The 27417-nt window shown below is 37.5% G+C and overlaps 5 protein-coding genes across 15 annotated transcripts; 2 read left to right on the top strand and 3 right to left on the bottom strand.

The window, feature by feature from the left end:
- Nucleotides 1-689: 689 nt before the first annotated feature.
- LOC107221236 (importin subunit alpha-3) lies at nt 690-10937 on the bottom strand. Of its 5 annotated transcripts, none has more exons than XM_046730928.1 (9): nt 10645-10937; nt 10156-10270; nt 9578-9782; nt 8801-8961; nt 8500-8726; nt 8011-8376; nt 7684-7918; nt 7491-7582; nt 690-1468 (listed from the first exon to the last, which is right to left on the bottom strand). In XM_046730928.1, the coding sequence occupies exons 1-9, from the start codon at nt 10708-10710 to the stop codon at nt 1421-1423; spliced, it is 1515 nt and encodes a 504-aa protein (XP_046586884.1). In that variant the 5' UTR covers nt 10711-10937; the 3' UTR covers nt 690-1420. The 5 variants fall into 5 exon arrangements, with proteins under 5 accessions (XP_046586884.1, XP_046586883.1, XP_046586885.1 ...); XM_046730927.1 differs by having other exon boundaries at nt 7473-7582; XM_046730929.1 differs by lacking the exons at nt 7491-7582; nt 7684-7918; nt 8011-8376; ... (3 more) ...; nt 10156-10270; nt 10645-10937 and adding exons at nt 1543-1652; nt 1754-1988; nt 2081-2446; ... (3 more) ...; nt 4226-4328; nt 5029-5080.
- Nucleotides 10938-11125: 188 nt separating this feature from the next.
- Nucleotides 11126-12844, top strand: LOC107221222 (2-oxoglutarate and iron-dependent oxygenase JMJD4). Its single transcript, XM_015660135.2, has 4 exons — nt 11126-11436; nt 11606-11903; nt 11978-12251; nt 12321-12844. Exons 1-4 carry the CDS (start codon nt 11202-11204, stop codon nt 12765-12767), a joined length of 1254 nt encoding a protein of 417 aa, XP_015515621.2. The 5' UTR covers nt 11126-11201; the 3' UTR covers nt 12768-12844.
- LOC107221235 (mRNA (2'-O-methyladenosine-N(6)-)-methyltransferase) lies at nt 12329-20590 on the bottom strand. 4 transcript variants are annotated; one of them, XM_015660152.2, is made up of 9 exons: nt 20517-20590; nt 20143-20406; nt 19894-19952; nt 19688-19779; nt 18973-19265; nt 18578-18885; nt 16705-18069; nt 16310-16585; nt 12329-12617 (listed from the first exon to the last, which is right to left on the bottom strand). In XM_015660152.2, the coding sequence occupies exons 4-9, from the start codon at nt 19722-19724 to the stop codon at nt 12611-12613; spliced, it is 2286 nt and encodes a 761-aa protein (XP_015515638.1). In that variant the 5' UTR covers nt 19725-19779; nt 19894-19952; nt 20143-20406; nt 20517-20590; the 3' UTR covers nt 12329-12610. The 4 variants fall into 4 exon arrangements, with proteins under 4 accessions (XP_015515638.1, XP_046586874.1, XP_046586876.1 ...); XM_046730918.1 differs by lacking the exon at nt 12329-12617 and adding an exon at nt 12843-14194; XM_046730920.1 differs by lacking the exons at nt 12329-12617; nt 19688-19779 and adding an exon at nt 12843-14194.
- A 53-nt stretch (nt 20591-20643) lies between these two features.
- Nucleotides 20644-24164, top strand: LOC107221226 (basic salivary proline-rich protein 2). 2 transcript variants are annotated; one of them, XM_015660140.2, is made up of 5 exons: nt 20644-20785; nt 20920-20996; nt 21122-21203; nt 21603-21813; nt 21951-24164. In XM_015660140.2, the coding sequence occupies exons 1-5, from the start codon at nt 20726-20728 to the stop codon at nt 23459-23461; spliced, it is 1941 nt and encodes a 646-aa protein (XP_015515626.2). In that variant the 5' UTR covers nt 20644-20725; the 3' UTR covers nt 23462-24164. The 2 variants fall into 2 exon arrangements, with proteins under 2 accessions (XP_015515626.2, XP_046586877.1); XM_046730921.1 differs by lacking the exon at nt 21122-21203 and having other exon boundaries at nt 20714-20785.
- Nucleotides 23801-27407, bottom strand: LOC107221228 (protein O-glucosyltransferase 2). 3 transcript variants are annotated; one of them, XM_046730923.1, is made up of 8 exons: nt 27230-27407; nt 26520-26713; nt 26236-26447; nt 25944-26155; nt 25625-25869; nt 25282-25519; nt 24887-25186; nt 23801-24806 (listed from the first exon to the last, which is right to left on the bottom strand). In XM_046730923.1, exons 1-8 carry the CDS (start codon nt 27272-27274, stop codon nt 24684-24686), a joined length of 1569 nt encoding a protein of 522 aa, XP_046586879.1. In that variant the 5' UTR covers nt 27275-27407; the 3' UTR covers nt 23801-24683. The 3 variants fall into 3 exon arrangements, with proteins under 3 accessions (XP_046586879.1, XP_015515628.1, XP_046586880.1); XM_015660142.2 differs by having other exon boundaries at nt 27005-27301; XM_046730924.1 differs by having other exon boundaries at nt 26908-27301.
- Between the last annotated feature and the right edge of the window lie 10 nt (nt 27408-27417).

Genomic DNA, 27417 nt, shown 5'->3' on the forward strand with positions numbered 1-27417 from the left:
TCGAGTTCTGAGTAACTCAATCCCGTATTAATCTCATGAATTATTGACGAGCCTTTATAAGCGCAAAGACTGTAGATATTTCGCAAAACCAATCCAATTATCCTTTTTCATGCTCGCGCTAAATTCTCGTATGCTCTTTCAGGTCTCTAGAACATCAATGAAGGAGCAGAAAATAGTTTGGATCCATCACACCACCTTACTCTTTCAGATTAAGTTAATATAAAACTATTTTGCCGTAGCTACTAGTAACTAGATTTGCTTTATTTCAGGTATTTCCGAGGGTAATTTGACGTCAAAGACGCCAACCTAGGGCGAGGCGGTAGTTGCCACTTTTGACAAGGTGTTTAGCTGTATCGAACTAGCCGCAGTCATGTCAAATGTAACTGCACTTCAGAAATGCGCATCATTAACGTAATAGCAAGAGGCATAGGTCAATTGAGGAATGTATGTATGCAATAATACACACATACTAATTAACATTTGAAACAGAAGAATGAAGTCTTTGGCAGTTGTGTAGTGGCTGAGATATGCCCATTGGATACGACAAATAGCAAGTGGCACAGTCAATGAGGAATGTATGTTTGTATGCAATACACAGATACTGATGCAAACAAAAATGGAAATAGAGAACGTAGTCAAGCAGTTGCAATGCCTGAGAACGACCTGAATGAATACACTATACACATGTATATGGATTCATACCACACTTTCAGTTTTATTGATGTTGCGCCGTCTTACAGAATGATCATAATTATCAAGTATACTAGTCAAGAGCAGTTAATCAATTTATTCAGTATTCAATATCATTATAAATTTAACATGCCTAAAATATACACAAATCGTTTATAAATGTAACGTCATGAACCAAGACTCGGCCCAGCGATATTAGAGAGCATGCAACTCAAACAGTGCTATTGTTCTGTAGAATCATTTAAACAATTCGTCCTAAATAATTTAAACGTTTGCACTCCATGCGCACTCACGTTCTTGTTACTACGTAAATATATATATAATATATATAGCGTTTAGCATCTGAATAAGACTTGTTTCTCTATTGTATAAAATACGAAACAAAAAAATCATGAAAAAATAAAAAGCTGATTCGCGCTTTTGCAGTGCTTCGTTGCAATTTAACTCTCTTGCAAAATCATGAACGCGACGGTTCGTATCGCGGGCCGAACAGCAGGTGAATGCCGCACGATGTCTGGGAGGTGACGAGAAATATTCCCCTTCGAGAGTCTTGGATCTTGGTCATTGGAACAAGAAGGATTGGGAGGATTATCTGGATGAGGAGATAGCGGGAGGTTGTGGCTTCCCGCCGTAGTTGGGGGACGGTTCTTCGACGAGGAAAGGGCGAGGAAGAGACGGGGATATTTCAGAACTTGAAGCCATCGCTAGGTATAGTTGTCGTCGGGTCAAACTAGAAGGCTCCTTCCGTTGTCTGTGGCGCCAAATTTGGTTCGTCAGTCTGAAGTCACAGGGTGGGACATTAATCAGTTAGAAGCCACAATGGTCTCAAAATTTTCAACAAGGCTACAGTACCAAATCATCATCACTTAATTCCTCCGAGAAGAACTGTTCAATGATGTCATAGGCCAATATATAGATATTTAAATTTATATGTTTTTGTAATGCCTCAATTTTATCCAATCCTGCAAGCAATTAACCCATTGTTATCCGTTAAAGAATAAGACAGGAATTAGGTATGTTGGAATAAATTCTGACAGAGTACTATGCAGTCATATCGACATACCTGAGCATTCTTCAATCATATTGGTCAGCTGTTCAATTTCACTTCCCGCCATTTTGAGCATATTGTGGATACCATCAAGCACAACTTGAACGACCTGACTATTTTTGCAAGACAGTAGATCGCAGAATGGTGCAATTACCCCCTCTTGAATCAGGCATGCCACCTGCTCTCTGTTTCCACTCATCGTTAAATTACTGATCGCCCATGCTGCTTCTTTCTGAGTCGGAAATTCACCCTGCCCAATCGTAGAATATGGCGTGTTAGATTTTGAACAAATGAGAATTCGTTAATCAAGTCAACTGAATAATTGTGATTGAATTTAAATACCTTTGACAAGTTACTAATAATAAGTGGCAATAGCTGCTCGTCAATTACAGCCTGAACTTGAGATTGATTGCCAGCAGTAATGTTTGACAGGAACCATACGGCTTCCTTGCAAATCTTCTCCTTAGGATGAGTTAGCAAGTTACGGAAATGGGACAAAGCATCACAATTCAAGACCGCTTGCGTCTGCTCATCGGTACCAGTAACGATATTGCCAACAGCTCTGAGAGCAGCCGTTTGAACTTTGACCTCTTTGTGAGAGAGCAGAGGAATTAGACGAGGTACGACTCCGCTGTCTATGACCATTTGAATCTGTTCATTTCCACCATCAGTCAAATAACTCAGAGCCCACACTGTGTCAACGAGAATCTATGGGAAAAACAAAAGCCAAATGTTGATCCAGTCTTTGATAGATTATCAAAAGTTGAAACTGCAGAACCTGAGGTTCGTTAGGGAAGAATAACGTGATACTGGACATGACGATCTACTCACATTAATGTCCGTGTGTAGAATAAGTACATTAAGTGCTGGTAAAATGTCTTTAATTGTCCGTACTGGTGGAGGGGGATCTTTGTTTCTACACAAGTTGACTATCACCCACGTAACGTTCCGCAAGAAGGTGATAGGTATATCTAGCTTAATGAAAGTTAAAAGCAGTAGCACAACGCCAAGGTTTATTACATAATCTCGCAGCGCTGGCCCATCCCCTATAATATTTCCTAGGGACAAATAATAAATTCGATAAAACAATTTATAAAAATTACGTAAACCACAGCATGGTTGGATTCCTTACCTAGAGCCCATACTGCTTGTTCACAGACATTTTGCTGGCTGGACAATAAAAGCTGTAAAAATAACGGCACTGCACCAGCTTTAACAACTGCCTGTGTCTGAGCAGATGTTCCGCTTGCAATGTTCGTCAATGCCCATGCTGCTTCATACTGCAAGGATGGACTGAAAAATAATAGTACATTATTTGACAAGTGCGTAAATAGGCAATAACCAAACGAGTGTGGCTAGCAGCACAAGGGCAAGTACTGCAATCACACGAGTCAGGTATTGCTTGTCGACACGTGTCACATGTCATATTTTTTGTAATACCTGCAGGGAAAGTTTGATTTAAAAAGTAACGAAAGTGACACTGACATTTCGGCTAGGTAACTTGCGCTCAATGAAGCAGTCACAGATATTGCATAAAATTGATTTATTTGTAAATGTGTATGCGCCAAAAATCCATAGCATGAAAAGTAGAAGCTTTCAAATGTGCATGTACACCCACTTTTTATTTGCATTGTTCAGAAAAAATATTTTACCCACGCTCTACAATCTGAAAATCCAGCTTTCTGAGCAGGTGTTGCAAGAATAATGCTGTATGTATCATACTGCTTCTCATGTTATAAAATAATAGAGAAATATTCATTGATGAAATATAACAAAAAAGGAATACTATTACTCCTAATTGGTTTTTTATTGATGTGTTTTAAAGTAACCGTGTGAATATGCACTCATGTTGTATGCATAAAATATGTATTCACAACGTTGATTTAAAGACATCGGTATTTCAACTTACTGGTCATGTCGTTCAAGACAGTGTACCAAAATTGGCAGGATTCCGCTATCAATCAAGGCGTCTATTGGAGGATTACGATCTGAAGACAGTAATTTTCGTGCAGATTGGACGGCAATCAACTGCTCGGCGGATTCAGCGCTCCCTGCTTTGGCTACCAGTTCACCCAAATCGATCTTTGCCAAATTTTTCTCCACATCTTCTTCATCTAATTAACCAATTTATTATTCAATTGAATATCTAGACATAATGCTCTTGTAACGCATGAACTTTATAATAAAATGAGAAAGAACGTCATGTTACAGAGCAATTGATTCATCAAGTATACCAAATATTCGTCGTAGATTATAAAATGAGATGACTAGATTAATTTTTCTATTTATTATATCTTTATTATATATTATTCTATGATTGAGAACTAGAGTTTGTCTACCTAAAAATACTAGATTTGCAACTACATGAGGAATAAATCCCTCCAATATTGCTTATACCTCCCAATTACGATTCAACAATAAGTAAGGTATTCACGAAACTGATACAAGTAGCCCAAACTAATAACATTCTATCAGACGTCACCTTACCCGTGGAATCTGTAATTGGTACGTTTCTCCGTTTCTGTAGCGTTTCTTCACGTTTATTCTTCCGGAGCTCTACGGTGACTTCATTCCTTCTCCTGCGCATCTCCTGAAATAACTTCTTATTAAGAAGAAACAATACCTCAGTACGGATATGGTATTCATATTTTTTTCACAATTTTTTTTTTCCGTTACTGCCCAAGGCATGCTTATTCGAAATGAAAAAAATTTCATATCCGAATTTTCGCGTGCCATCGTATCGACGGAACAGAACGTGAAAATGATTCCTTGAAAATTTCTTAAAAATGATCCAATTGTGAGGTGTATATAGGTGAGTCACTGATTAAATGGTTAAAATACCAAACATGACTGAAGGTTTGAAGAGTCCGTGGTATCAATGTATTAAAATCGTGTGGCAGGGACAGAGAATTTTTAGTAAAATAAATACAACGCTATACTAAGAGAATTTTTTCTTCATTTTTGGAGCCAAAAGTTTGTGGTCTCAGATCCGATTTGTATGACCTTCTTCTGACTAATTGGACCCCCAGGAACTCAGAAAACGCAGCGAAAAGAGCGTGGGATTAACGGGAAACAGGTTACGACGGAAAAAGCACCTGCTGAAAAATGTCGAAAACACAGGTTCTGGTTTTTTGGCTGTAACTTTTGATCCGCTGCTCGCAGCGTATCGGGACTGCGCTTAATCGATATGTCTCGCAAAATTACGTCGGAACAGTGCCAGAAAGAATTTATCCCACCACTTTACGAAATCGCAAAAATTTTCACCAAAAATGCAAAGGGTACTTACTTACTTTTTTTTTATTTTTGGAGCCAAAAATTTTTGGTCTCAGGTTCGATTTGTATGACCTTCACCTGACTAATTGGACCACCAGGGGCACCAGGAACTCAGAAAACGCAGCGAAAAGAGCGTGGGATCAACAGGAAAGAAGTTACGACGGAAAAAGCACCAGCTGAAAAATGTCGAAAACACAGGTTCCGGTGTTTTGGATGTAACTTCCGATCCGCTGCTCACAGCGTATCGGGACTGCGCTTAATCGATATGTCTCGCAAAATTACGTCGGTACAGTGCCAGAAAGAATTTATTCCAGCACTTTTCGAAATCGCGAAAATTTTCGCCAAAAATGCAAAGGGGTTAGCCTTACTTTTTTTTCTATTTTTGGAGCCAAAAATTTTTGGTCTCAGGTTCGATTTGTATGACCTTTACCCGACTAATTGGACCACCAGAAACTCAGAAAACGCAGCGAATAGAGCGTGGGATCAACAGCAGAAAAGTTGCGACGGAAATCTTCCGTTTTTTGGCCGGAACTATTGATCTGTTAATCGCCGCGTATTGAGACTGCGCTTAATCGATTCCGCTCTAAAAATTTCGTCGATACGGTGCATGAATGAATAGCTTCCAGTTTCTTACAAAATCCTCAAAATTTCCACCAAAAATCCAAAGGGGTTATCTTTACTTTTTCTCGCGAAATATAAAACTAAAACTTTTCTGAGTAATGCTTTAAAGGTTTTACCAATGTCTGATCGTCCCCAAGAAACCATCAAAAGTCATTTCAAACGTCGAGAGATTATCAGTTGCAAAATTACGAAGGAAATGTGAAGAAATGCTCAATGTGCAGGACTTTTCCTCATTAAGGATTGTTAGTGTTTATCGAAGCTGCTACCTATATGGTCCACGTTCAATACATGTTTTCGTCGAGTTCTGAGTAACTCAATCCCGTATTAATCTCATGAATTATTGACGAGCCTTTATAAGCGCAAAGACTGTAGATATTTCGCAAAACCAATCCAATTATCCTTTTTCATGCTCGCGCTAAATTCTCGTATGCTCTTTCAGGTCTCTAGAACATCAATGAAGGAGCAGAAAATAGTTTGGATCCATCACACCACCTTACTCTTTCAGATTAAGTTAATATAAAACTATTTTGCCGTAGCTACTAGTAACTAGATTTGCTTTATTTCAGGTATTTCCGAGGGTAATTTGACGTCAAAGACGCCAACCTAGGGCGAGGCGGTAGTTGCCACTTTTGACAAGGTGTTTAGCTGTATCGAACTAGCCGCAGTCATGTCAAATGTAACTGCACTTCAGAAATGCGCATCATTAACGTAATAGCAAGAGGCATAGGTCAATTGAGGAATGTATGTATGCAATAATACACACATACTAATTAACATTTGAAACAGAAGAATGAAGTCTTTGGCAGTTGTGTAGTGGCTGAGATATGCCCATTGGATACGACAAATAGCAAGTGGCACAGTCAATGAGGAATGTATGTTTGTATGCAATACACAGATACTGATGCAAACAAAAATGGAAATAGAGAACGTAGTCAAGCAGTTGCAATGCCTGAGAACGACCTGAATGAATACACTATACACATGTATATGGATTCATACCACACTTTCAGTTTTATTGATGTTGCGCCGTCTTACAGAATGATCATAATTATCAAGTATACTAGTCAAGAGCAGTTAATCAATTTATTCAGTATTCAATATCATTATAAATTTAACATGCCTAAAATATACACAAATCGTTTATAAATGTAACGTCATGAACCAAGACTCGGCCCAGCGATATTAGAGAGCATGCAACTCAAACAGTGCTATTGTTCTGTAGAATCATTTAAACAATTCGTCCTAAATAATTTAAACGTTTGCACTCCATGCGCACTCACGTTCTTGTTACTACGTAAATATATATATAATATATATAGCGTTTAGCATCTGAATTAGACTTGTTTCTCTATTGTATAAAATACGAAACAAAAAAATCATGAAAAAATAAAAAGCTGATTCGCGCTTTTGCAGTGCTTCGTTGCAATTTAACTCTCTTGCAAAATCATGAACGCGACGGTTCTTATCGCGGGCCGAACAGCAGGTGAATGCCGCGCGATGTCTGGGAGGTGACGAGAAATATTCCCCTTCGAGAGTCTTGGATCTTGGTCATTGGAACAAGAAGGATTGGGAGGATAATCTGGATGAGGAGATAGCGGGAGGTTGTGGCTTCCCGCCGTAGTTGGGGGACGGTTCTTCGACGAGGAAAGGGCGAGGAAGAGACGGGGATATTTCAGAACTTGAAGCCATCGCTAGGTATAGTTGTCGTCGGGTCAAACTGGAACGCTCCTTCCGTTGTCTGTGGCGCTAAGTTTGGTTCGTCAGTCTGAAGTCACAAGAGTGGGAGATCAATCAGTTAGAAGCCACAATGGTCTCAAAATTTTCAACAAGGCTACAGTACCAAATCATTTTCACTTACCTCCTCCGAGAAGTACTGTTCAATGATGTCATAGGCCAATCTATAGATATCTAAATTTTCATGGTTTTGTAATGCCTCAATTTTATCCAATCCTGCAAGCAATTAACCCATTGTTATACGTTAAAGAATAAGACAGGAATTAGGTATGTTGGAATAAATTCTGACAGAGTACTATGCAGTCATACCGACATACCTGAGCATTCTTCAATCATATTGGCCAGCTGTTCAACTTGACTTCCCGCCATTTTGAGCATATTGTGGATACCATCAAGCACAACTTGAACAACCTGACTATCTTTGCAAGACAGTAGATCGCAGAATGGTGCAATTACCCCCTCTTGAATCAGGCGTGCCACCTGCTCTCTGTTTCCACTTATCGTTAAATTACTGATCGCCCATGCTGCTTCTTTCTGAGTCTGGAATTCACCCTGCCCAATCGTAGAATATGGCGTGTTAGATTTTGAACAAATGAGAATTCGTTAATCAAGTCAACTGAATAATTGTGATTGAATTTAAATACCTTTGACAAGTTACTAATAATAAGTGGCAATAGCTGCTCGTCAATTACAGCCTGAACTTGAGATTGATTGCCAGCAGTAATGTTTGACAGGAACCATACGGCTTCCTTGCAAATTTTCTCCTTAGGATGAGTTAGCAAGTTAGGGAAATGGGACAAAGCATCACAATTCAAGACCGTTTGCGTCTGCTCATCGGTACCAGTAACGATATTGCCAACAGCTCTGAGAGCAGCCGTTTGAACTTTGACCTCTTTGTGAGAGAGCAGAGGAATTAGACGAGGTACGACTCCGCTGTCTATGACCATTTGAATCTGTTCATTTCCACCATCAGTCAAATAACTCAGAGCCCACACTGTGTCAACGAGAATCTATGGGAAAAACAAAAGCCAAATGTTGATCCAGTCTTTGATAGATTATCAAAAGTTGAAACTGCACAACCTGAGATTCGTTAGGGAAGAATAACGTGATACTGGACATGACGATCTACTCACATTAATGTCCGTGTGTAGAATAAGTACATTAAGTGCTGGTAAAATGTCTTTAATTGTCCCTACTGGTGGAGGGGGATCTTTGTTTCTACACAAGTTGACTATCACCCACGTAACGTTCCGCAAGAAGGTGATAGGTATATCTGGCTTAATGAAAGTTAAAAGCGGTGGCACAACGCCAAGGTTTATTACATAATCTCGCAGCGCTGGCCCATCCCCTATAATATTTCCTAGGGACAAATAATAAATTCGATAAAACAATTTATAAAAATTACGTAAACCACAGCATGGTTAGATTCCTTACCTAGAGCCCATACTGCTTGTTCACAGACATTTTGCTGGCTGGACAATAAAAGATGTAAAAATAATGGCACTGCACCAGCTTTAACAACTGCCTGTGTCTGAGCAGATGTTCCGCTTGCAATGTTCGTCAATGCCCATGCTGCTTCAAACTGCAAGGATGGACTGAAAAATAATAGTACATTATTTGACAAGTGCGTAAATAGGCAATAACCAAACGAGTGTGGCTAGCAGCACAAGGGCAAGTACTGCAATCACACGAGTCAGGTATTGCTTGTCGACACGTGTCACATGTCATATTTTTTGTAATACCTGCAGGGAAAGTTTGATTTAAAAAGTAACGAAAGTGACACTGACATTTCGGCTAGGTAACTTGCGCTCAATGAAGCAGTCACAGATAGTGCATAAAATTGATTTATTTGTAAATGTGTATGCGCCAAAAATCCATAGCATGAAAAGTAGAAGCTTTCAAATGTGCATGTACACCCACTTTTTATTTGCATTGTTCAGAAAAAATATTTTACCCACGCTCTACAATCTGAAAATCCAGCTTTCTGAGCAGGTGTTGCAAGAATAATGCTGTATGTATCATACTGCTTCTCATGTTATAAAATAATAGAGAAATATTCATTGATGAAATATAACAAAAAAGGAATACTATTACTCCTAATTGGTTTTTTATTGATGTGTTTTAAAGTAACCGTGTGAATATGCACTCATGTTGTATGCATAAAATATGTATTCACAACGTTGATTTAAAGACATCGGTATTTCAACTTACTGGTCATGTCGTTCAAGACAGTGTACCAAAATTGGCAGGATTCCGCTATCAATCAAGGCGTCTATTGGAGGATTACGATCTGAAGACAGTAATTTTCGTGCAGATTGGACGGCAATCAACTGCTCGGCGGATTCAGCGCTCCCTGCTTTGGCTACCAGTTCACCCAAATCGATCTTTGCCAAATTTTTCTCCACATCTTCTTCATCTAATTAACCAATTTATTATTCAATTGAATATCTAGACATAATGCTCTTGTAACGCATGAACTTTATAATAAAATGAGAAAGAACGTCATGTTACAGAGCAATTGATTCATCAAGTATACCAAATATTCGTCGTAGATTATAAAATGAGATGACTAGATTAATTTTTCTATTTATTATATCTTTATTATATATTATTCTATGATTGAGAACTAGAGTTTGTCTACCTAAAAATACTAGATTTGCAACTACATGAGGAATAAATCCCTCCAATATTGCTTATACCTCCCAATTACGATTCAACAATAAGTAAGGTATTCACGAAACTGATACAAGTAGCCCAAACTAATAACATTCTATCAGACGTCACCTTACCCGTGGAATCTGTAATTGGTACGTTTCTCCGTTTCTGTAGCGTTTCTTCACGTTTATTCTTCCGGAGCTCTACGGTGACTTCATTCCTTCTCCTGCGCATCTCCTGAAATAACTTCTTATTAAGAAGAAACAATACCTCAGTACGGATATGGTATTCATATTTTTTTCACAATTTTTTTTTTCCGTTACTGCCCAAGGCATGCTTATTCGAAATGAAAAAAATTTCATATCCGAATTTTCGCGTGCCATCGTATCGACGGAACAGAACGTGAAAATGATTCCTTGAAAATTTCTTAAAAATGATCCAATTGTGAGGTGTATATAGGTGAGTCACTGATTAAATGGTTAAAATACCAAACATGACTGAAGGTTTGAAGAGTCCGTGGTATCAATGTATTAAAATCGTGTGGCAGGGACAGAGAATTTTTAGTAAAATAAATACAACGCTATACTAAGAGAAGATTATCTACTCGTAATACGGATACTTACGTCTTGATCTTTTCCTTTGTTCTTGAAAACTTGCATTCGGTTCTTATTTAGTGGATCAGACGCCATTTTTGCGATAACCAATGTTCGTCCTAGCGTAGATGCGATGTGCCGGTTTCACAGAGACACTATGTTCAGAAATTTCCTCGTTAACAAACCTATTTCACAATCTATTTTAACTACTGCATTCCGTAGCGTGATTAATTAAAATACTCGAATATGCACTACCATGCATAACAGATTTCGTTTCGGCTATTCACGCGAATAAAGTCACGTTTCTCTCAACAAATACAGCTTTTTCACCTCTGGGAAAAACGAGAAGAATCAAGAAGACGGTGTTCCGAAATTATACAAAGTTACCACACAGGCTGACCACCTCGAAGTTGACGAACATCAAAACGCTTTAACCATGAACCTATTAGAGGCGCTTGCGTACTCTTGCATTTCGATTCTACGGATTTTACTATCGTGGTTCCACTCTAGATCGATATAAAGTAGTTTCATCCGATTCATCCGAAAAGAGAGAACCTAACCTAAAATAAATTTACAGTAAACGCGGAATGACCAAAGTTATAGATATTTCTAACGATTACGCATACCACGAATTCGGAACATCAGTCGAAAATAACGTCACTGGATATGTCAATCACTCTTTATCGTACAATGAATATTTTAGAAGATATTTACAGAACAATATTCCCTGCGTGATCCAATCTGCCACGGATGCATGGCCGTGCAGACAAATGTGGCAAGCAGACAACGCGCCAAATTTCGAATACATCAAAAGAGTATTCGGTGAGAGCTACGCACTCAATAATATTCACCACTAAACATGAAACTAGAGTTTAGACTGTTTCGAAATTGATCCATTTTGAATGAAGAAAAAATCATGGAATAGAATATCGTAATGAATTCATTTCCCAATTACAAACATACTTGTGAAGTAAGCAAAATTTTCTCGTAGGATCTTGTATTGCACCTGTGGCTGACTGTACAGCAAAATACTACAATTCCCAACTGAAGGATGATATGGCATTGGCTGATTATGTCGACTATTGGATCACATATCGTGACCTTAGTGATCCAAAAAATATGCCTTTACTATATCTAAAGGACTGGCATTGCGTAAAAAATAATCCACATATCCCAATCTATAATGTTCCCCAGTATTTTGCCTCTGATTGGTTAAACGAATATTACACAGAACAGGAAGAATTAAATGACGATTATATGTTTATCTACATGGGTCCAAAAGGAACATGGTATAGCTACAATTATGTTAAAATGAGCAATTCTATTTGTTGATAGAATTCTTATTGCTTTCGTGTACTTTTAGGACACCATTTCATGCAGATGTCTTCTCATCCTATAGCTGGTCAGCTAATATAGTTGGAAAAAAACGCTGGCTTCTCTTTGCACCTGGGGACGAAGAGAGTCTGCGAGATAAGCATGGGAAATTAATCTATGACATAACAACTTCCAATGAGTTGTTGAATCAAACAATGTATCCAAATTATGATGAAGATAGACTCAAACGTTATGAAATTATTCAACAACCTGGTGAAATAGTATTCATTCCATCTGGGTGGCATCATCAAGTTTGGAATTTGGTACTAATTTTCAGTACTGTAAGCACCAGGTTATAACTAAATGCTGATTAAATAAATGCATTTTTTTAGGAAGACACTATTTCTATCAATCATAATTGGATCAATGCTTGCAATGTTTGGAATGTATGGATTTCCTTAAAAAAAGAACTTTGTGCTGTGATGAGAGAAGTTGAAGACTGTCGTGATATGGATGGTTGGGATGATCACTGTCAATTAATGTTGAAAGCTTCACATGGCATGGACTATGTACAATTCTACAAGTTCCTCTCATTCCTATCGAAGAAACGTATGGCTCTGATCATGAAGGATACTCCTGTGATTAGTTTTCACACTTGGTATTTGGGAAGAAATCATTGCTTTTACGATCTGAAACAAATTAGGCTGGTGTTAGATGATATGATTAGAGATGTTGAAGAAAAGTGCATACACTCTCTAATTTTTAGTGAAAATGAAGCAAGATTTCTTGTCGATGAAATAAATAAAATCTTAGCTGTAAATCCATCATTTGGAGATTAACTTTGTACTAGGAAATTAAACACTGTAAATTGATCGTTATATTTTTTCAAATAAATGTACTAATACTTTAAAATGTTTCATTGTGTTTCCAGTTTTTATTAGTACAAAACTCTTGCCGCATTTTAATTTATACAATGTGTTTATATTATGCAGTATTGTGGTCACATTGTGGATAGTGGTGAATACATTATCAATTTTTTGTTGTGTAAGCATTTGTGGTATTTTTTGTTGTTCATTATTTTGTACCTTGATAAACATTCTATAGAATTTAGGATTAAACGATACATAATTATTTTCGTATGTCTATAACTAAGACAAATTTATTTAAATCTATTTATATAACATCCTTACTCATAATGTCTTACAAAATATTCAAATTATTTCAGAATTATTGATAGTTATCGTTCTCAATTATGTGTTTGTTTATGGTGAGTTTGTATTTACAATGCAATTTACTTTATTTTAACCTCTACTACTGCACAGTAGATTTGCTCTGTATCGAATCATGGATTTTTATATTTTTATAATTTCAGATCAACTTTTTATATTGTGAAGATGACGAAAATGATGATGTTCATATGAAATGAACTCAATTTAATAATATATGCGAATCACCCCAATAATAAAAATAATAACCATTCAATAGAAAGTCCGATAGAGCTTTCAAGACGATCTTTGAAAATGATTGGTGTTAGAATAATGAATTTAGACGAATGTAATCAAGTATACTTTGAGAAAATTTTTCGACAGTTAGAAATATATTCACTGACCTTTAAAATTGTTCATTTCAACAATTTACTATGTCTGTCTAGAACAGATTATACATGACCTATAGATTTACACCAGAATAATTAATCTGGAATGAAAACATTGACGGTAGTCACTAAATATGAACCAAATTCTTATCGTGAAATTTACCTTGTCACATTATACATAGAGATTAGTGAGTTGGATTGGCAGAAAACAGACAGATCAGTAGATGGGTAAATGTTAGAAAAAAGACTAAGGCACAGCGTAAAAGTTAAAAAAAAAGAGTAGTTTATTAATTGTATAATTCAATGCTTTGAAAGCTCTATCAACTTTTTTCTAAATCATCAATAAATATCTATGAGACAGCACAAAAGATAGATACTGCACAAAGAAACCTCAAAAATAATAAACAATAGTTTCATTTTAATATAAATGTAAGAGAAAATGTGTTAGATCAGCAGTAACTTCTTATTCAACATCGAGACGTCGACAATTGCATGTTTTGAAGAGAAACCCTGTTAAGTACCATATATGGTACTTGAAGTAAATGCACACTAAAAAAAAATTAATAAAACTTCAAACTTGATTTAAAAAATGATTGCGAAAAAATTCCTTGACTTGTATGCAGCAACCACCATGTGTAGCACTCTCACCTAAAAATTAGCTGCGCTGGTATTCTGCGAATAATATTTTTCTTTTACTTAATGGTCATATATATTTCTGTATAATCTATTATACACTCATTGACAAATAAATCAGATTTTTCTGTAGAGAATCATATTTGAAACAAAAATTATCAAAAGTCCAGCCCATCTTACAATTTTCAAGGGTATCAATATGTACAATACTCTCCTTCAGCAAGCGATCAATATTTTAAATCAACAATTGATCACAACTCCTTTAAATACTCGTATTCAATGGCAAATGAAAATAACTACCTGTTGTATTCAAGATTGACAAATACTTGCCCCGTTCTAGTTCCTTAGCAGCTATAGATATTCTATCATGTTCAGCTTTTCAACTTCTTTAGCATTCTTGTATACATATACATTAACGTATATAAGTATATGTACACTATATATATGTATAATTAGATCTTTTTTAAAATGTAAAACAATGTAACGCCACATTTAAAATTTGACAGTTTATGTATTGTCTTAATCATACTACTGTCTACCGATTGGTTAGGCATCAATACATTAAGGATTTATAGTTCAAATATAGACTCATGTATACAGAAATATATATAAGTATATACATACATACACTTGAGTTTATAAGCATGTATATATTTATTTATATATACATGGAAAATATGAGTAAGATGGTGCACATCTGATAAAGATGTACCAAATCTATAAGACGAGTTAATTAAGTGTTTAAAACTAAATTCGAAAGTGCTTCGGCAAATTATTGACTACGAAGCTAGTAATTCGGTGCAATATGAAAATGGAAATTGCAAGTTTTTTGAATAGAAAAGCAGAGAAACAGAACAAAAAACTAATTCATCAATGCTATTCACGTAAAGTTTACTGAAATATCTTTCTCTGGCAATAATCCGTTGTGCATAGTTTTATATAGTTTTCATGATATGCATCTAATATCATTTTTTATGTAGATACACTTGGCATGAAAGTTACCATACGACTGATTATACTTGATGATCCATTTGTATTCTCCTCGAATTTCTTATGTATAGACATTAATATGTTTTACATTACAATATGTTTAAGCTTTTTTATTTCATTGTGTGTATGCATATATATACATCATATAATAAAATCAGTTATTATTTTGAGCCTAAATCAGTAGTACTTATAGATTCAATTTTAAAATTATAATAAATGTGCGTTTTTTTCGTTATTAGATTGAAATAAAATATTAATTGGTACGGTTCAGGTGGTTTAAAATTTGTGACATGTAATAACCTGAAAACATCTGGGTGGTACATATCCAAATCTATTGCTTAGGCAAAACACAAATCATTTGTATAAAATGGCGCTTGAAACTGGTGAAAGCTGGTTATTGAAGAGTAATTAAAACAAATTTTCATGTGTCAAGTAAAATTTAGATGACATACACTTTTCATGAATTCTGTTTATTGTATTTCTACACATTAATTTTATAGTTTCAACTTGCATGGCAAGTATATCTACCATTTCAATAGCCTGCATACTATTAAAAGTCTAAACGCAATGATTGAGAGCAAATAATATTTTTTCATGGATCATAAGACTTTATAAAGAGTAAAGAATAAATCAATTAATATAATACAAATAGATGTATCGCGTTGCTCTAGATTAAAGTAGAACAATACGAAAAGAAAAAATTTTGTTACTCACTAGAAAATAATATATTATGCGAAGCAAGGAGTTTTTTCTACGCCATAATTCATTACACATTTTAAATTTTTGAGGAAGAGCAAGGCAACATCGTAATCAACCAGCTGTGAAATCATTGAAATTGACATAACAGGTACATTGCAAAATCCTGCAGCAAAAACTCCATATTGCTAGCTGTACCAAGTTTAATTATTGATTATGTACATTATTTTTATATTGAAAATAAGAAAGAATATTAGTATTGTTCAAATTTCTCGCCTAGCCAAGTCTAATGAATAGGTGTGGAAAAAAGTTAAAATAATTTTTTTTTTTTTTTTTGGGTCAGCGAATGAGGCATATGCAGAATGAGAAGAAAAGGAAGACAACTTATTATTCAGCAATATGAACATACTGTGTCATGTAATTGATTTATCAAGACTTGCACGCTTCTTACTGTGATTGACTACTTACATAGGATGTGTTGAAAGTGTAGACAAGGATGAAAGTGGGGTTGTTGGGGTCGTGGGTGTTGATGCCACAGGAATGGGGGTAGCAGCGATAGGTTGATGTGTTTGTCTTGGTGGGGAGAGCAGTTCTTGTCTATCTCTTTCCCTTTCTCTCCCTGGTCTCCAAGCCTCTAAGAGTGCCTCTACTCGGTCATCCGTCGGTCCCCAACGTGCATTACCAGCAGCATTCTGCAGCCACACGACAAGAGTACCATGTGCTGCTCGTATATTGACTTCTCCCCTAAAAGAACCAAGCTTGATATAATATTTTTACCTAAAAGTTATCAACCAAGTTGAAAAAAAAAATTAGTATAGGGTTGTATGAAAAAAATACGATACCTAATTGGCTATAAAACTCACTTAGGAAGGATATGTTGAAATCCATGTCTGTACTCATGTTCCATTGCAGGCACAACAACTTGCTTGCGTTTGAAGTGGCTACTCTCAAGTTTTAGAAGTGCGTTAGGTGCTGGATCTCTCCATTCAGGTAGAAAAACTACAAACGAGAGAGGCTCAACTGAATCAGCGAGTAATTGCTCAAAATGATTAACCATGGCCTCCATTAGCTCCTCACAGTATGGAGGATTGGCTTCAAAGGAGCCACTAATGGGCCTGAAATCAAGGAAAGGTCCTCTTGATCCAAAGTGAGAATCTGTATCAGCAAATGCTGAGCAATATTGTCTGAAGTAGCAGTTCAATGGAGAAGCAAAGCATTCAAAAGTGACGCCAAAAGTTCTCTGAAGACACTCAAAGACAGTGACTGGCAATGCCATTTGCGTAGCTTGACCCTCATTTATTCCAAGGTATGTTTGGTATCTTTTGAGCAGGGACCAAACTCGGGGTAGAAACATCTCGAATTTTTTATCGTCAAAGCAATTATATCTGTACAAATGTTCCAGTTTTGTCAAGTGCGTGTTATTTATGCCCATTGTATCTCCATGAAAACGTAGCATTGTTTGTTCTCTTTCTGGTAAGTACTCTATTTGCGGTAGACGTGGACTTGGCAAGGAGAACTGTACAGGATAGCACCATACTTTTCTCTGGCTACTCACAGGGCCTGTCAATGGTATGACGTCGGCAAGCCCACCTTCTTTCGTCATTTGATTGTTCTTATCTTTAATTTTTTTTGCGTAGTCTGTTGAAAGATGGTAAATTTTTAAACAGATACCTTCAACACTAGCTTTTACTGTCTCCGTCAAATGGGGTTGACATTGCCTTTTTAAATGAGCTAATCTATCTTGAAAATCATCAAAAGTAGCACCAACCGTCCTTCTTAACCATTGAAAGGTGTCCTCAGCATTCCATTTAACAACTTTTCTACTTTCGGGAGATGCAGACCTAGATTCTATCATATTTTTAGCTGCTTCAGCATATCTTGACAGCTGTTTCCTGGCATCACCAGTGAATTTTGGTCTGACAAGTTTCATTGGTATATCGTTCATTATTTCACGATACATAGACATTGATATTTCTGGGAAACATTGACTCGGAAGTAAAGGGTCTGAGCCGCAATCAATGACTTTGCGTTCCATCAGCCACCGATTGAAAGAATCTCTGGGAGCATCAATAGATTCTCGCGTGTGACAGAGCTCTTGATAGCACTGGCGTAATTTTGCGAGCAATCCACATCTGAATGCTTCAACGTCCGGATGAATGTGGGGTATGTTTGAAGGTCCTTTTTCGTAAATTATCACATTTGTTGAGATCTCCAAATCCCATGGACCGCTGCAATAGTAATGACAATAGTATCTTTAATTTCCATGATAAGCAAGCAGAATGCCTTAATTAAGGTAGTTTACTGAGATTGTGCCTTCACATTTTGCCTTCCATCATTATTCATTAATAGTAGTTTTCACGAGAACATGTTTGAAACTTGATGTCGGATGTGCGTATACCTAGTACTATTGGTTATAATTTTGAATATTACTATTTTATGGAATCTCTATGTGCCACAAGCCGTAAAATAAGGCTAAGACCTGAAAGTGACTCACAAAAACCCTATTCTTTCAAGTTGAACTCTGTACCTTCACGAATACGGGATTAATTTATCTTCCTTGACTGAAGTCCTTACTCTAGTTGAGGTGTTCCGAAATATTCCTGAGTTTATACCTATTACCTTAAGACTCATTGCAGCTTGATCTCAACATCAGAATAACAAAGAACTACATGACCATCAAATCAATTAGAAGATACACAGAATCAAAAGAAATTAACTATGAAGGTTAATGCTTACGCTAGGATAAATTTCTTTGTTGACGAAGCAACAGGGCTGTCTTCAGATGCTCTGCGTTTAAGTGTAATCGCAGGAGTAGCAGGGGCTATCGGACCATTTCCAGGAACCGGAGGTACGCCGCATATACCCAAGGGATCCGTTATTGGATCAAATTGCGGTTTGAGTAATGGAGGAACCCAGAGAGATTCTCCAGTCGATTTATTCCAAAAATACGGTCTGTTTTCCCTTTTACTCCAATACTTTTTCCATCCCTGCTGCTGGAGCTCAGTTGATAGTTCAGAATCGATAAAAGAACCTGGCGCAGTAGCCTGCAAAAAGTATAAACATAGGTACTTAAAATTAATGTAAAATACAATTATTTGTGATATCAATCACTTTTTAAAATGGAGTTTCACCTGTGAAGCAAGTGAGGTTTGTTGCATATGAGCTAAAGGAGGACAATGTTCAACCACGTTTTGAGGTGGTGGTAGTATTGCTGCTTGAAGTTTAACTGGTGTTGGTACAATAACTTGAGTAACAGGAGGATTTGCTTCCGGTTGTAAAAGCTGATGATGATGCATAGTAGGCATTGTCGAAACTGTCTGGCCAGCCAAAGCTTCCCATGCTGAATTGCTAGTCATTTCTTGTTTTCCTCCACTAACTTCGTTCATCGTTGTGACGTAATTATCAAGTACGGTATAACATTCACCTGTGGAACAAACATGAAATATATATTTGTGAAGAATCAAATTATTACTAACCAATTAAAGTCTATGTACAGCTCTTGTAATACTTAGGTTATAAGAATGATAAGCAATCAAAATCAGTGTTTTGATAACAAAGAACAAATAGCAAGGAAATCTTAATGTTTGACATAATAATATTTCTGGATATTGAAACAAATATTCAAAGGTGCATTTCAAGGTAACAAGCAGGTTCCTCGACTAAGTTTTCACCGCAATAATATAAATACATAACCAATCAATAAATGTGAAAAATTTCAGTTGAAATAAATAGCTTTTGATTTTTTTCTTTCAAATTTCTGAGCCAAGGATTAAAATTTCTTCGCACCTCCGTACATTGTTGTATCGCCAATATCGATACAAATTAACTCTGCCCATTTCGTCTCACCTTGCTTCCAGTTTGTGCCCGGTGAAAACTTAGTCATTGCTTCTCAGTCTATGTCTTGCAGCACTGTCCCTCATAATAATTTGCGGTATAATCTAAGCAAGTGACAATAAACATAAGATATGAGTGATCGCGGTACAGAGATTGAACCCAACTACACAATAATATACATAATAATATTGATAAAACAATTCGAATTTTCAACTTACCAGTAGATTTGCTATGATATATTCATTTACAAATTCTCGTCAGGCGATGAATAATTCCGCTGTAAAATATCGAATATTTCATTAAAATAGGGCATATTATTTTTAGTTCGAAAAATTGTATTCTGACAGCACTTTGCGTGTGCCGTGTTTGTTTACAAACTAATGACACGAGCGTATAATAGCAAAATTCACACAAAAATTGAGCAAACACACTGTCAGAAATTATCTAAAAGTGTTCCATCAACTTACCGGAATCTTTTGCCGTTCGATTTTAATTGATATTCTCGGTAACAATTAAAATTCATTCATAATTTGCACAAATTGAAGCGACGATATCCAACCATACGACGCCATTTGCCTGTGACTGAAGAGTCGAGGGAAGACTTGTCGCTTGCACGGGCCACGGGGGCGGCGGTAGGGCAACAAGGACAAGCATCGCCAACACCAAAATTTGAATATTATTTCTCGAAGGAATAGATAACTTTCTTATTAGTCGTGGTTGAGCAATTACGTCTGGAAAATTAAAACGAGGGATGTGCAATTAAGACGACTGTTGATCCGTCCTTAATTGCAGTGCTTTGTTAAACGAGGTACGGAAAGTGATATGCGAAATGATTTTTTACCGTCAAGTTTGCAGCACACTAACTATTTGGCCACGGTGCGCATCGTCTCCCCAGCTTCTCGACTACGAAAATGGACGAACTTTCCTGTCACTATTACGTCCGATTTGACCGACGCCGATCATAAAAATTTCGATTATTTTCCCGTAATAACTAAATATAAAATAGTCGTATTCTGCCAAGCTGATTAACGAGTTTATATTTATCTCGAAATGTCGGTAACGTTTGCTCAACGAGGTAGACCGCCGCCGAATCCAGCCCAGATACAAAAGGTAAGGTTCGAGTATCGCAGGATTCCTAGGTTTCGATAAATTCACTGCGGAGAAACAAAAGCGCTTTCAGTTTTTCAAACAATTCTAGAGAAAAAAAGTGCACAAATTCATGTACTACGTTCACGTTCTTACAGATGCTGGATGAGAACAGTCACCTTATTCAAACTATTCAAGAGTACCAAAACAAAGGAAAACCTCAGGAATGCATACAGTGAGCTAACGCCAATTATATTGATTCAATTTAGCAACAATAATGAAATCAATCATGTTGACAATGATTGCAGAATTTTTTATCATTCTCCCACAATGATGACAAGTTTCAAATTCCAATTTCAGGTACCAGCAAGTTTTGCACCGCAACTTGGTATACTTGGCATCTATCGCAGATGCTAACCAAAATATCCAGGCTTTATTGCCAGTGAGTTTTTGATTTGAGTGTATACAATCTTTGGCTGAACTCGTTCAGTACTTTAATATTTTTGTGAAACACCTTAATTGCTTCTAGCATATCAAAATGAAAACATTTTTCTGCTAGGTGTTCATTAGTAATGGTCAAACTTTGAAAACAGTCGAGATCTTCCACTTTTGTTGACCTTCCTTTATTTATTTTCTGTGAGGCCATTGGCCAATTGTACCAAACACTCAACGGTTTTTACTGTTACATCACTACCTTTTCGTAGTATTCGTTTTTATATTGTTTTATTGGTTTATATGTTACAGCCGTTTTTGGTTGAGCTTATGCTGCAAACCGTTTTTCTGGAAATAACATTGATTTTTTTTGTGTAACTCACAATTATGGCACTCCTATCAATTTTAGCCACCTCAAGGTATGCCCAATGGTCCTCAGCATCCCATGATGGGGCCTCAAGGGCCACCCGCAGGTCCTCCTGTAGCTGCAGGACCTGGTACTGAAATGCCTCCGAACACGCAGCAGCCTTTACCCATGTCTGGATTCAATCAAGCACAGTCGATGCCTCAAGGAGGATATCGTGGTCCTGTTATGCCTGGGCAAGGGCCCAGCATGAATCGTAAGTAGGCATTCATTTTTTTGAATGCTGTACCCTATTAGCAGTTCGATGCTTAATATTATAGCCAGTATGTTACTCAATCTGTTTATTGGTTATGTTTGATTGTCCATGTATTTATTTGTTACAAATTTCAATAGGACCTGCACCAGTCCCTGGGCCACAACAGTACAGAAGTGGACCTCAAGGATACCCTCAGCAACCAACTCAACAAGGATATCCAGGGCCTTATTCGAACCAGAATCCTGCGACAACCTATCCGGGACCTCAGGCTGCAGCTTACACACCAGGGCAGGCCAACCAATACGCATCTCCCAATCCTACCCAACAACAGGGCTATCCTGCCGCCAGCCAACCGAATTATGGTCCACCCAACACTGGCAACAGCTACGGGCCACAACCTGGAGGATACCCGCCTCCTGGTGGCAACCAACCTCCATCTGGATATGGTCCGCCACCTCCCAGTCAGCAAGGATACCCTCCTCCGAATGCTTCTCAACAAAACTTTCCTTCGGGCGCACAACCCCAGCAGCCAGGACAGTACGGTAGTCCCAGCCCTCAACCGACTTATCAACAACCTCCATCCCAGCCTCCCCCAAATGCATACAATTCAACCCAGGCTGGAAATTATCCTCCCTCATCTCAGGGCTACCCCAACAGTGTACCTCCTCAAAGCTACCCACCTCCACCAACGTCTACCCCAGCTCAACCGCCACAGTCTGGACCACAACAAAATGCTGGCCCACAATCTAGCTATGGAAACCAACCCAGTCCGGGCCCTGGTCCTGGTCCATCACAGTATGGTCCAGCTTCAACATCTCCACCTTTCAGTACTCCTCCAGCTAGCGGGGTAAACACTTATGCTCAAAGCGGTCAGCCTACTAGCACACCGTCTGTTGCATCCACCCAGACTTACCCGCCGACTGGTGCTCCCCCAGTTTCATCGCAGGGTGGCGGTTATACCCCTCCTGGACCGGCTCCATCTGGTTATCCTGTACATCAGCAACCCCACCAGACTTCTCATCCACCTCCGCATCCACCTCCACATCAAGCTCCTCATCAACCCTCGCATCCCCCTCCGTCACATCAAGCACCCCATCAGCCACCTCATCAATCTCCTCATCAATCCTCACATCAATCTGCTCATCAACCTTCTCATCAGTCATCGCATCAACCTTCACACCAACCTTCGCACCAGCCACCTCCCCACCAGCCTCAGCATCAACCGCAACAGCAATCTCAAACTTCACCTCAGCAACAGCAACAACAGCAGCAGTCACCCAGCCCAGCTCCGAGTGGTTTTCAACCTCCACCTGGTCCACCACAAGGGCCACCGCCTCCATCTGGACCCCCCCAGCCTCCAGGAGGTTACGGCCCCCCACAGTCTCATCCAGCAACTACGCAAACGTATGTACCCCCGTCTCCAGGCGGCCAACCCCAAGTATATTCACCCCATCCACCTCAGGGTGGACAGCATTATGGGCATCCCCAGTACCCACCTCAGAGTTATCCGCCACCACCGGGAGGACAAGGATACGGGCAATATCCACCTCGCCCTCCAGGTGGACATATGCCACCTCCGCCTGGTCCCCAAGGTCCTCCACCTCCCAATCAGTATGCTGGCTATGGGTATCAGCCTCCGCCACAATAGTTCATTCCGGCAGTGTCTTGACAAAAGTCTTCATAGCAATTTGGTATTATAATTATAGTAATGATTATCATTATTATTATTACTATTCATTTTAACGAATTTTTATGTTTTTCACGATCGCGAGGCGTTATGTATAATGGGTACATTTCCGGATTAAGTGACCTATGTTTTTAGATTAATTTGTACATAATAAGCTCGGTATTAAAATGTGAAGCTGTTCTGTACGATCGTTTTGACTTATTGGCAGTGACGTGTAGTGTTAACATCATGAATAATCATTTTTTTTTATTACTTGCCAGTGTTAACTGCGTACAAAATGAACGATTGGAAAATACAAAATTATTCAAAAGATTTCAACATTTTTTATGTATTATCCATATTACATTAGTATAAAATACATATGATAAGTAATGGCAAGCACATTAGTATTAACTATTAATTACAGTACAATCTCGATTATCCGAGCCTACATCCCTCTAGTTCGGGATTATTTGAGCTCGTCTTGGGGTTGTAATAAGATTTGCTGAAACTCGGAAACGTACCGTTATTTCTTTATCGTATAATTCGCGTTCTTCGATTATTTCACGTAAATTAGGTTCAAAATAGCTCGGATAATCGAGGTTCTACGACAATTAAATATAAAAACGTTACTGTTAAAACTTTGTAACGATCAAACTCTTAATAATAAAAAGTCAGCATTAAACAGATCTATATTATCCTTTCCGAAATTAATTTTATAGCTCTCGCGCTTTTAGTTCGAAAAATGATGTGCCACTAGGAATCATAAAGACCCAATCTATTTGTGTGAATTGAATAAGCATATTTTTAATAAATGCAAAAGTAGGTTTAAATTTTTGGTACACATTTTAAAGTACAAACTCAATTTAGACATTCGAAAAATCTCTTCAGCCTATTCAGACATTGACATCTTTAATCGAATTATGAAAATGATGCCCTTTACATCTATGGGACCACTATATCACTTTGACGTAACAAAAAAAAAAATATAATGAAAATCTTCAAGTTGAATTAAAAATAAGCTAGAATATGGACCATTTCGAAGTGGGACCTACTGACGACTTCAGTTGAAAAGTTTGGCATCATATATCAAAGTTTGGCAATACTTTTTTAGACGAAAAATTCATAAAGCACTTTTCCCTACATAATTTTTATATTGAATAAATGCCTAATGATCACTCCATGTTTTAAGATGATAAAACTGTTAAAGCTCTTCTTTAGATCCCATCGCATTTATTCGATGACATTTACAAGAACTCTCAGGTTGCGGTACCTCTTCCATACCAGCCAGTCGAACTACTTTACTTTTTAGGCGATTACTCCATTCCTAAGGGTTAAGTATTACCAATATAGACGTTGCGATAAGGTAAGTGATTCAATATTAATGTAAGAAATATGCACTGTTACCTTGAACAAAACAGCATGATAGCAAAATATGTTTTGTGGCATCAAATTATCTCTGGTAAATAATTGTCCATTGCGAGATACTTTGTATGCAATATTGTCATGTTGTTTTGCCCATCTTATTTTCTCTACAAGATCTGTCAGGTCCTTTTTAATCGGGATATAATGTTCATATGGTCGGAGTTGCTTGTAAAAAAATTCGTAGTACTTTGATTCCTGTTTGAATACCAAGGAGTCACCAGCAAGGAGATAAGGGAATCTGTAAGCTGCCACTGAGCCGTCGATATTCAATTGATATTTGTACTAAAAATTCATTATATAGCCCAATTACAAATGAATCAACAATTTGAATAACAGTGATGTAGTAATTGCAAAGACAAGAAATTGTTGCGACTTACATCAAAAAAATTGAAAAAGGAAGTGTGATTTTCCCTTGGTCCGTACTTATCGATTTCATTCTTGAAAAAGAAAAAATTTGTAATGGACGCGTTTATCAAATCGGGATGTTTTCGAGCTATATCTATCAAATCCAGCCGTTCTCGACAAGAATCACGACCGCGCCAAAACGCTTTTTCTACCTTAGCAAGCCATGGTAACTTTGTATTACCCTGTACAGATAGCATGTCTAGCATCACCCTGTATTTAAAATATGATTCATCAACGTAAGATCAAATTGTTGAACTCGTGATGAGACATAATTGCAGGACAAACAGAAAATTTTTCCAACATCTTTTATCTCACCTCCCCATATTCTCTAGGGTTGATTCAGTCAGGTCGTAAGAAGGCATAGCTATGTCTTTGGAGTCATCAGATCCACACCATGAGAAAATGGGGTAAGTTTTTTCAGTGTTTGAAACTAGAGGCCAATCACCCAGATTGACAAAGAGCTCTATGTCAGGTATGACAAATTTTCTTGCCAAGGACAATAAAATTGCATCCATAAATGTCTTGAAGCCAACATGTTGTCCATAGCATTGTCTGTAAATCTGTGGCACCAAAATTTAATGCTGCAAGCTCTCTGAATAAAGCAGATAGTTCAGTTTGACCAGAGAATACGCACCTTGTTTAGTTTAACAACGTAATGACATATACTGACGCTATAAGGGCGATCAAACTTTTTTATAATATCTTTTCTAATTGCGTCGAAATCTAAACTGAAAAAAGGTTGTAGATCAGCCTGTATTTGACTGTAGTTAAGCGGGCATTGATTTTTCTCTAACCAATCATTGATATCCTCATTTGGGCAATAACATTCTTCCTCGTACACAGGGCCTAAAAATATTTGAATATGAGAGTAGAATGTAAAGTGGTGCTTCACTCTTCACTGAATAAAAGCTTAGAGAAATTTTTACCAGCAAAAATTAATGGCGATGCAGGCACATCTTCGTTTTTTACCCTGATTACAATTTGAAGATTCATGCATGTCTGGTAAAGCTTGTATCGTACAATAAAACTCCCATCCTTACGATCTAAAATTTGTTTCCAAATATGACACGGGCTTCCGGTAAGAGTTTCCCCTTGGATCTGGGCAGATATGACTTCTTCTCCTGCAGATATTGATGAGCTAGAAAGAGTATTTGTAAAATTAGAATGTGTAACACAGAAAAATTCGCTAATTTTTCATCTTTGTACTGACTTCTTCTCATTCTGATCCCGTAGCTGTAAGAATATGTAACGAGCTCGCATCACAATTTTGTCAGGATAGAGACCAGGGCCCCAGACCAGAGTTTTTGAAGGAATGATTTCGTCAATAACATTGTTCCTCGCGTAAATCGCGTATTGGCAGAGGCAGTAGAATATCAGATGAAAAAGTTTCATCGCAAATTCAACCTATACACGTGCGTGCTTGAATGTGAATTCTGTCCTCTGTGTATCACAGTTAAATTATTTCTAATCGCAAAATATATATGTGGTTAGAAATTTATTTATTACTGTGTACTGATCATCTGGACGTTAATTGAGTGATAAAAATAATTTTCTTATTTGCAAAATTTACAAATTTTAATGATCCCACTGTTATTTACATATAATTCAAAAAAGCGCATTCGCTTGGATATTCGAATACCGATGTCAGATTATGGTAAAAACCTGTAAAAGTTAAATTTTTATTTTTGTTTATACATTGTCCCGTCTTGACTGATAAACTGTAGAAAAATTACAGAGACCGGCACTTGACCATCAGGGTTGGAACCTCGGTAAGAACAATTTGCGTCCGTTACTATACTTGACAGGTACGATCGTGGCAGTCGTGAATTCTTCGTTTGAATATTATTGTTTTCATGAATAATTTTTTGGGGAAGATGATCATTTTGTTATCTCAATGAATTAATTTCAAACTCTATTAACCGTAACTTTGACGGTCTTCCAGTTATCAACGCATTTATTAATCATGTTGAAATTCGACAGAAAGATCGAAAGTGACGATTTCAGCACTGATGTTAGGTGGCGTGGGCAGGCGCGGGTAGGTTAAAGAAGGCTTCCTAAGCCTGCGCATTATAAAACAACTTCATGGGGGGGATCTCGGGAGGCGGCGC

Source organism: Neodiprion lecontei, chromosome 2, assembly GCF_021901455.1.
Source record: "Neodiprion lecontei isolate iyNeoLeco1 chromosome 2, iyNeoLeco1.1, whole genome shotgun sequence".
In the NCBI taxonomy this organism is placed as follows: Eukaryota; Metazoa; Arthropoda; class Insecta; order Hymenoptera; family Diprionidae; genus Neodiprion; species Neodiprion lecontei.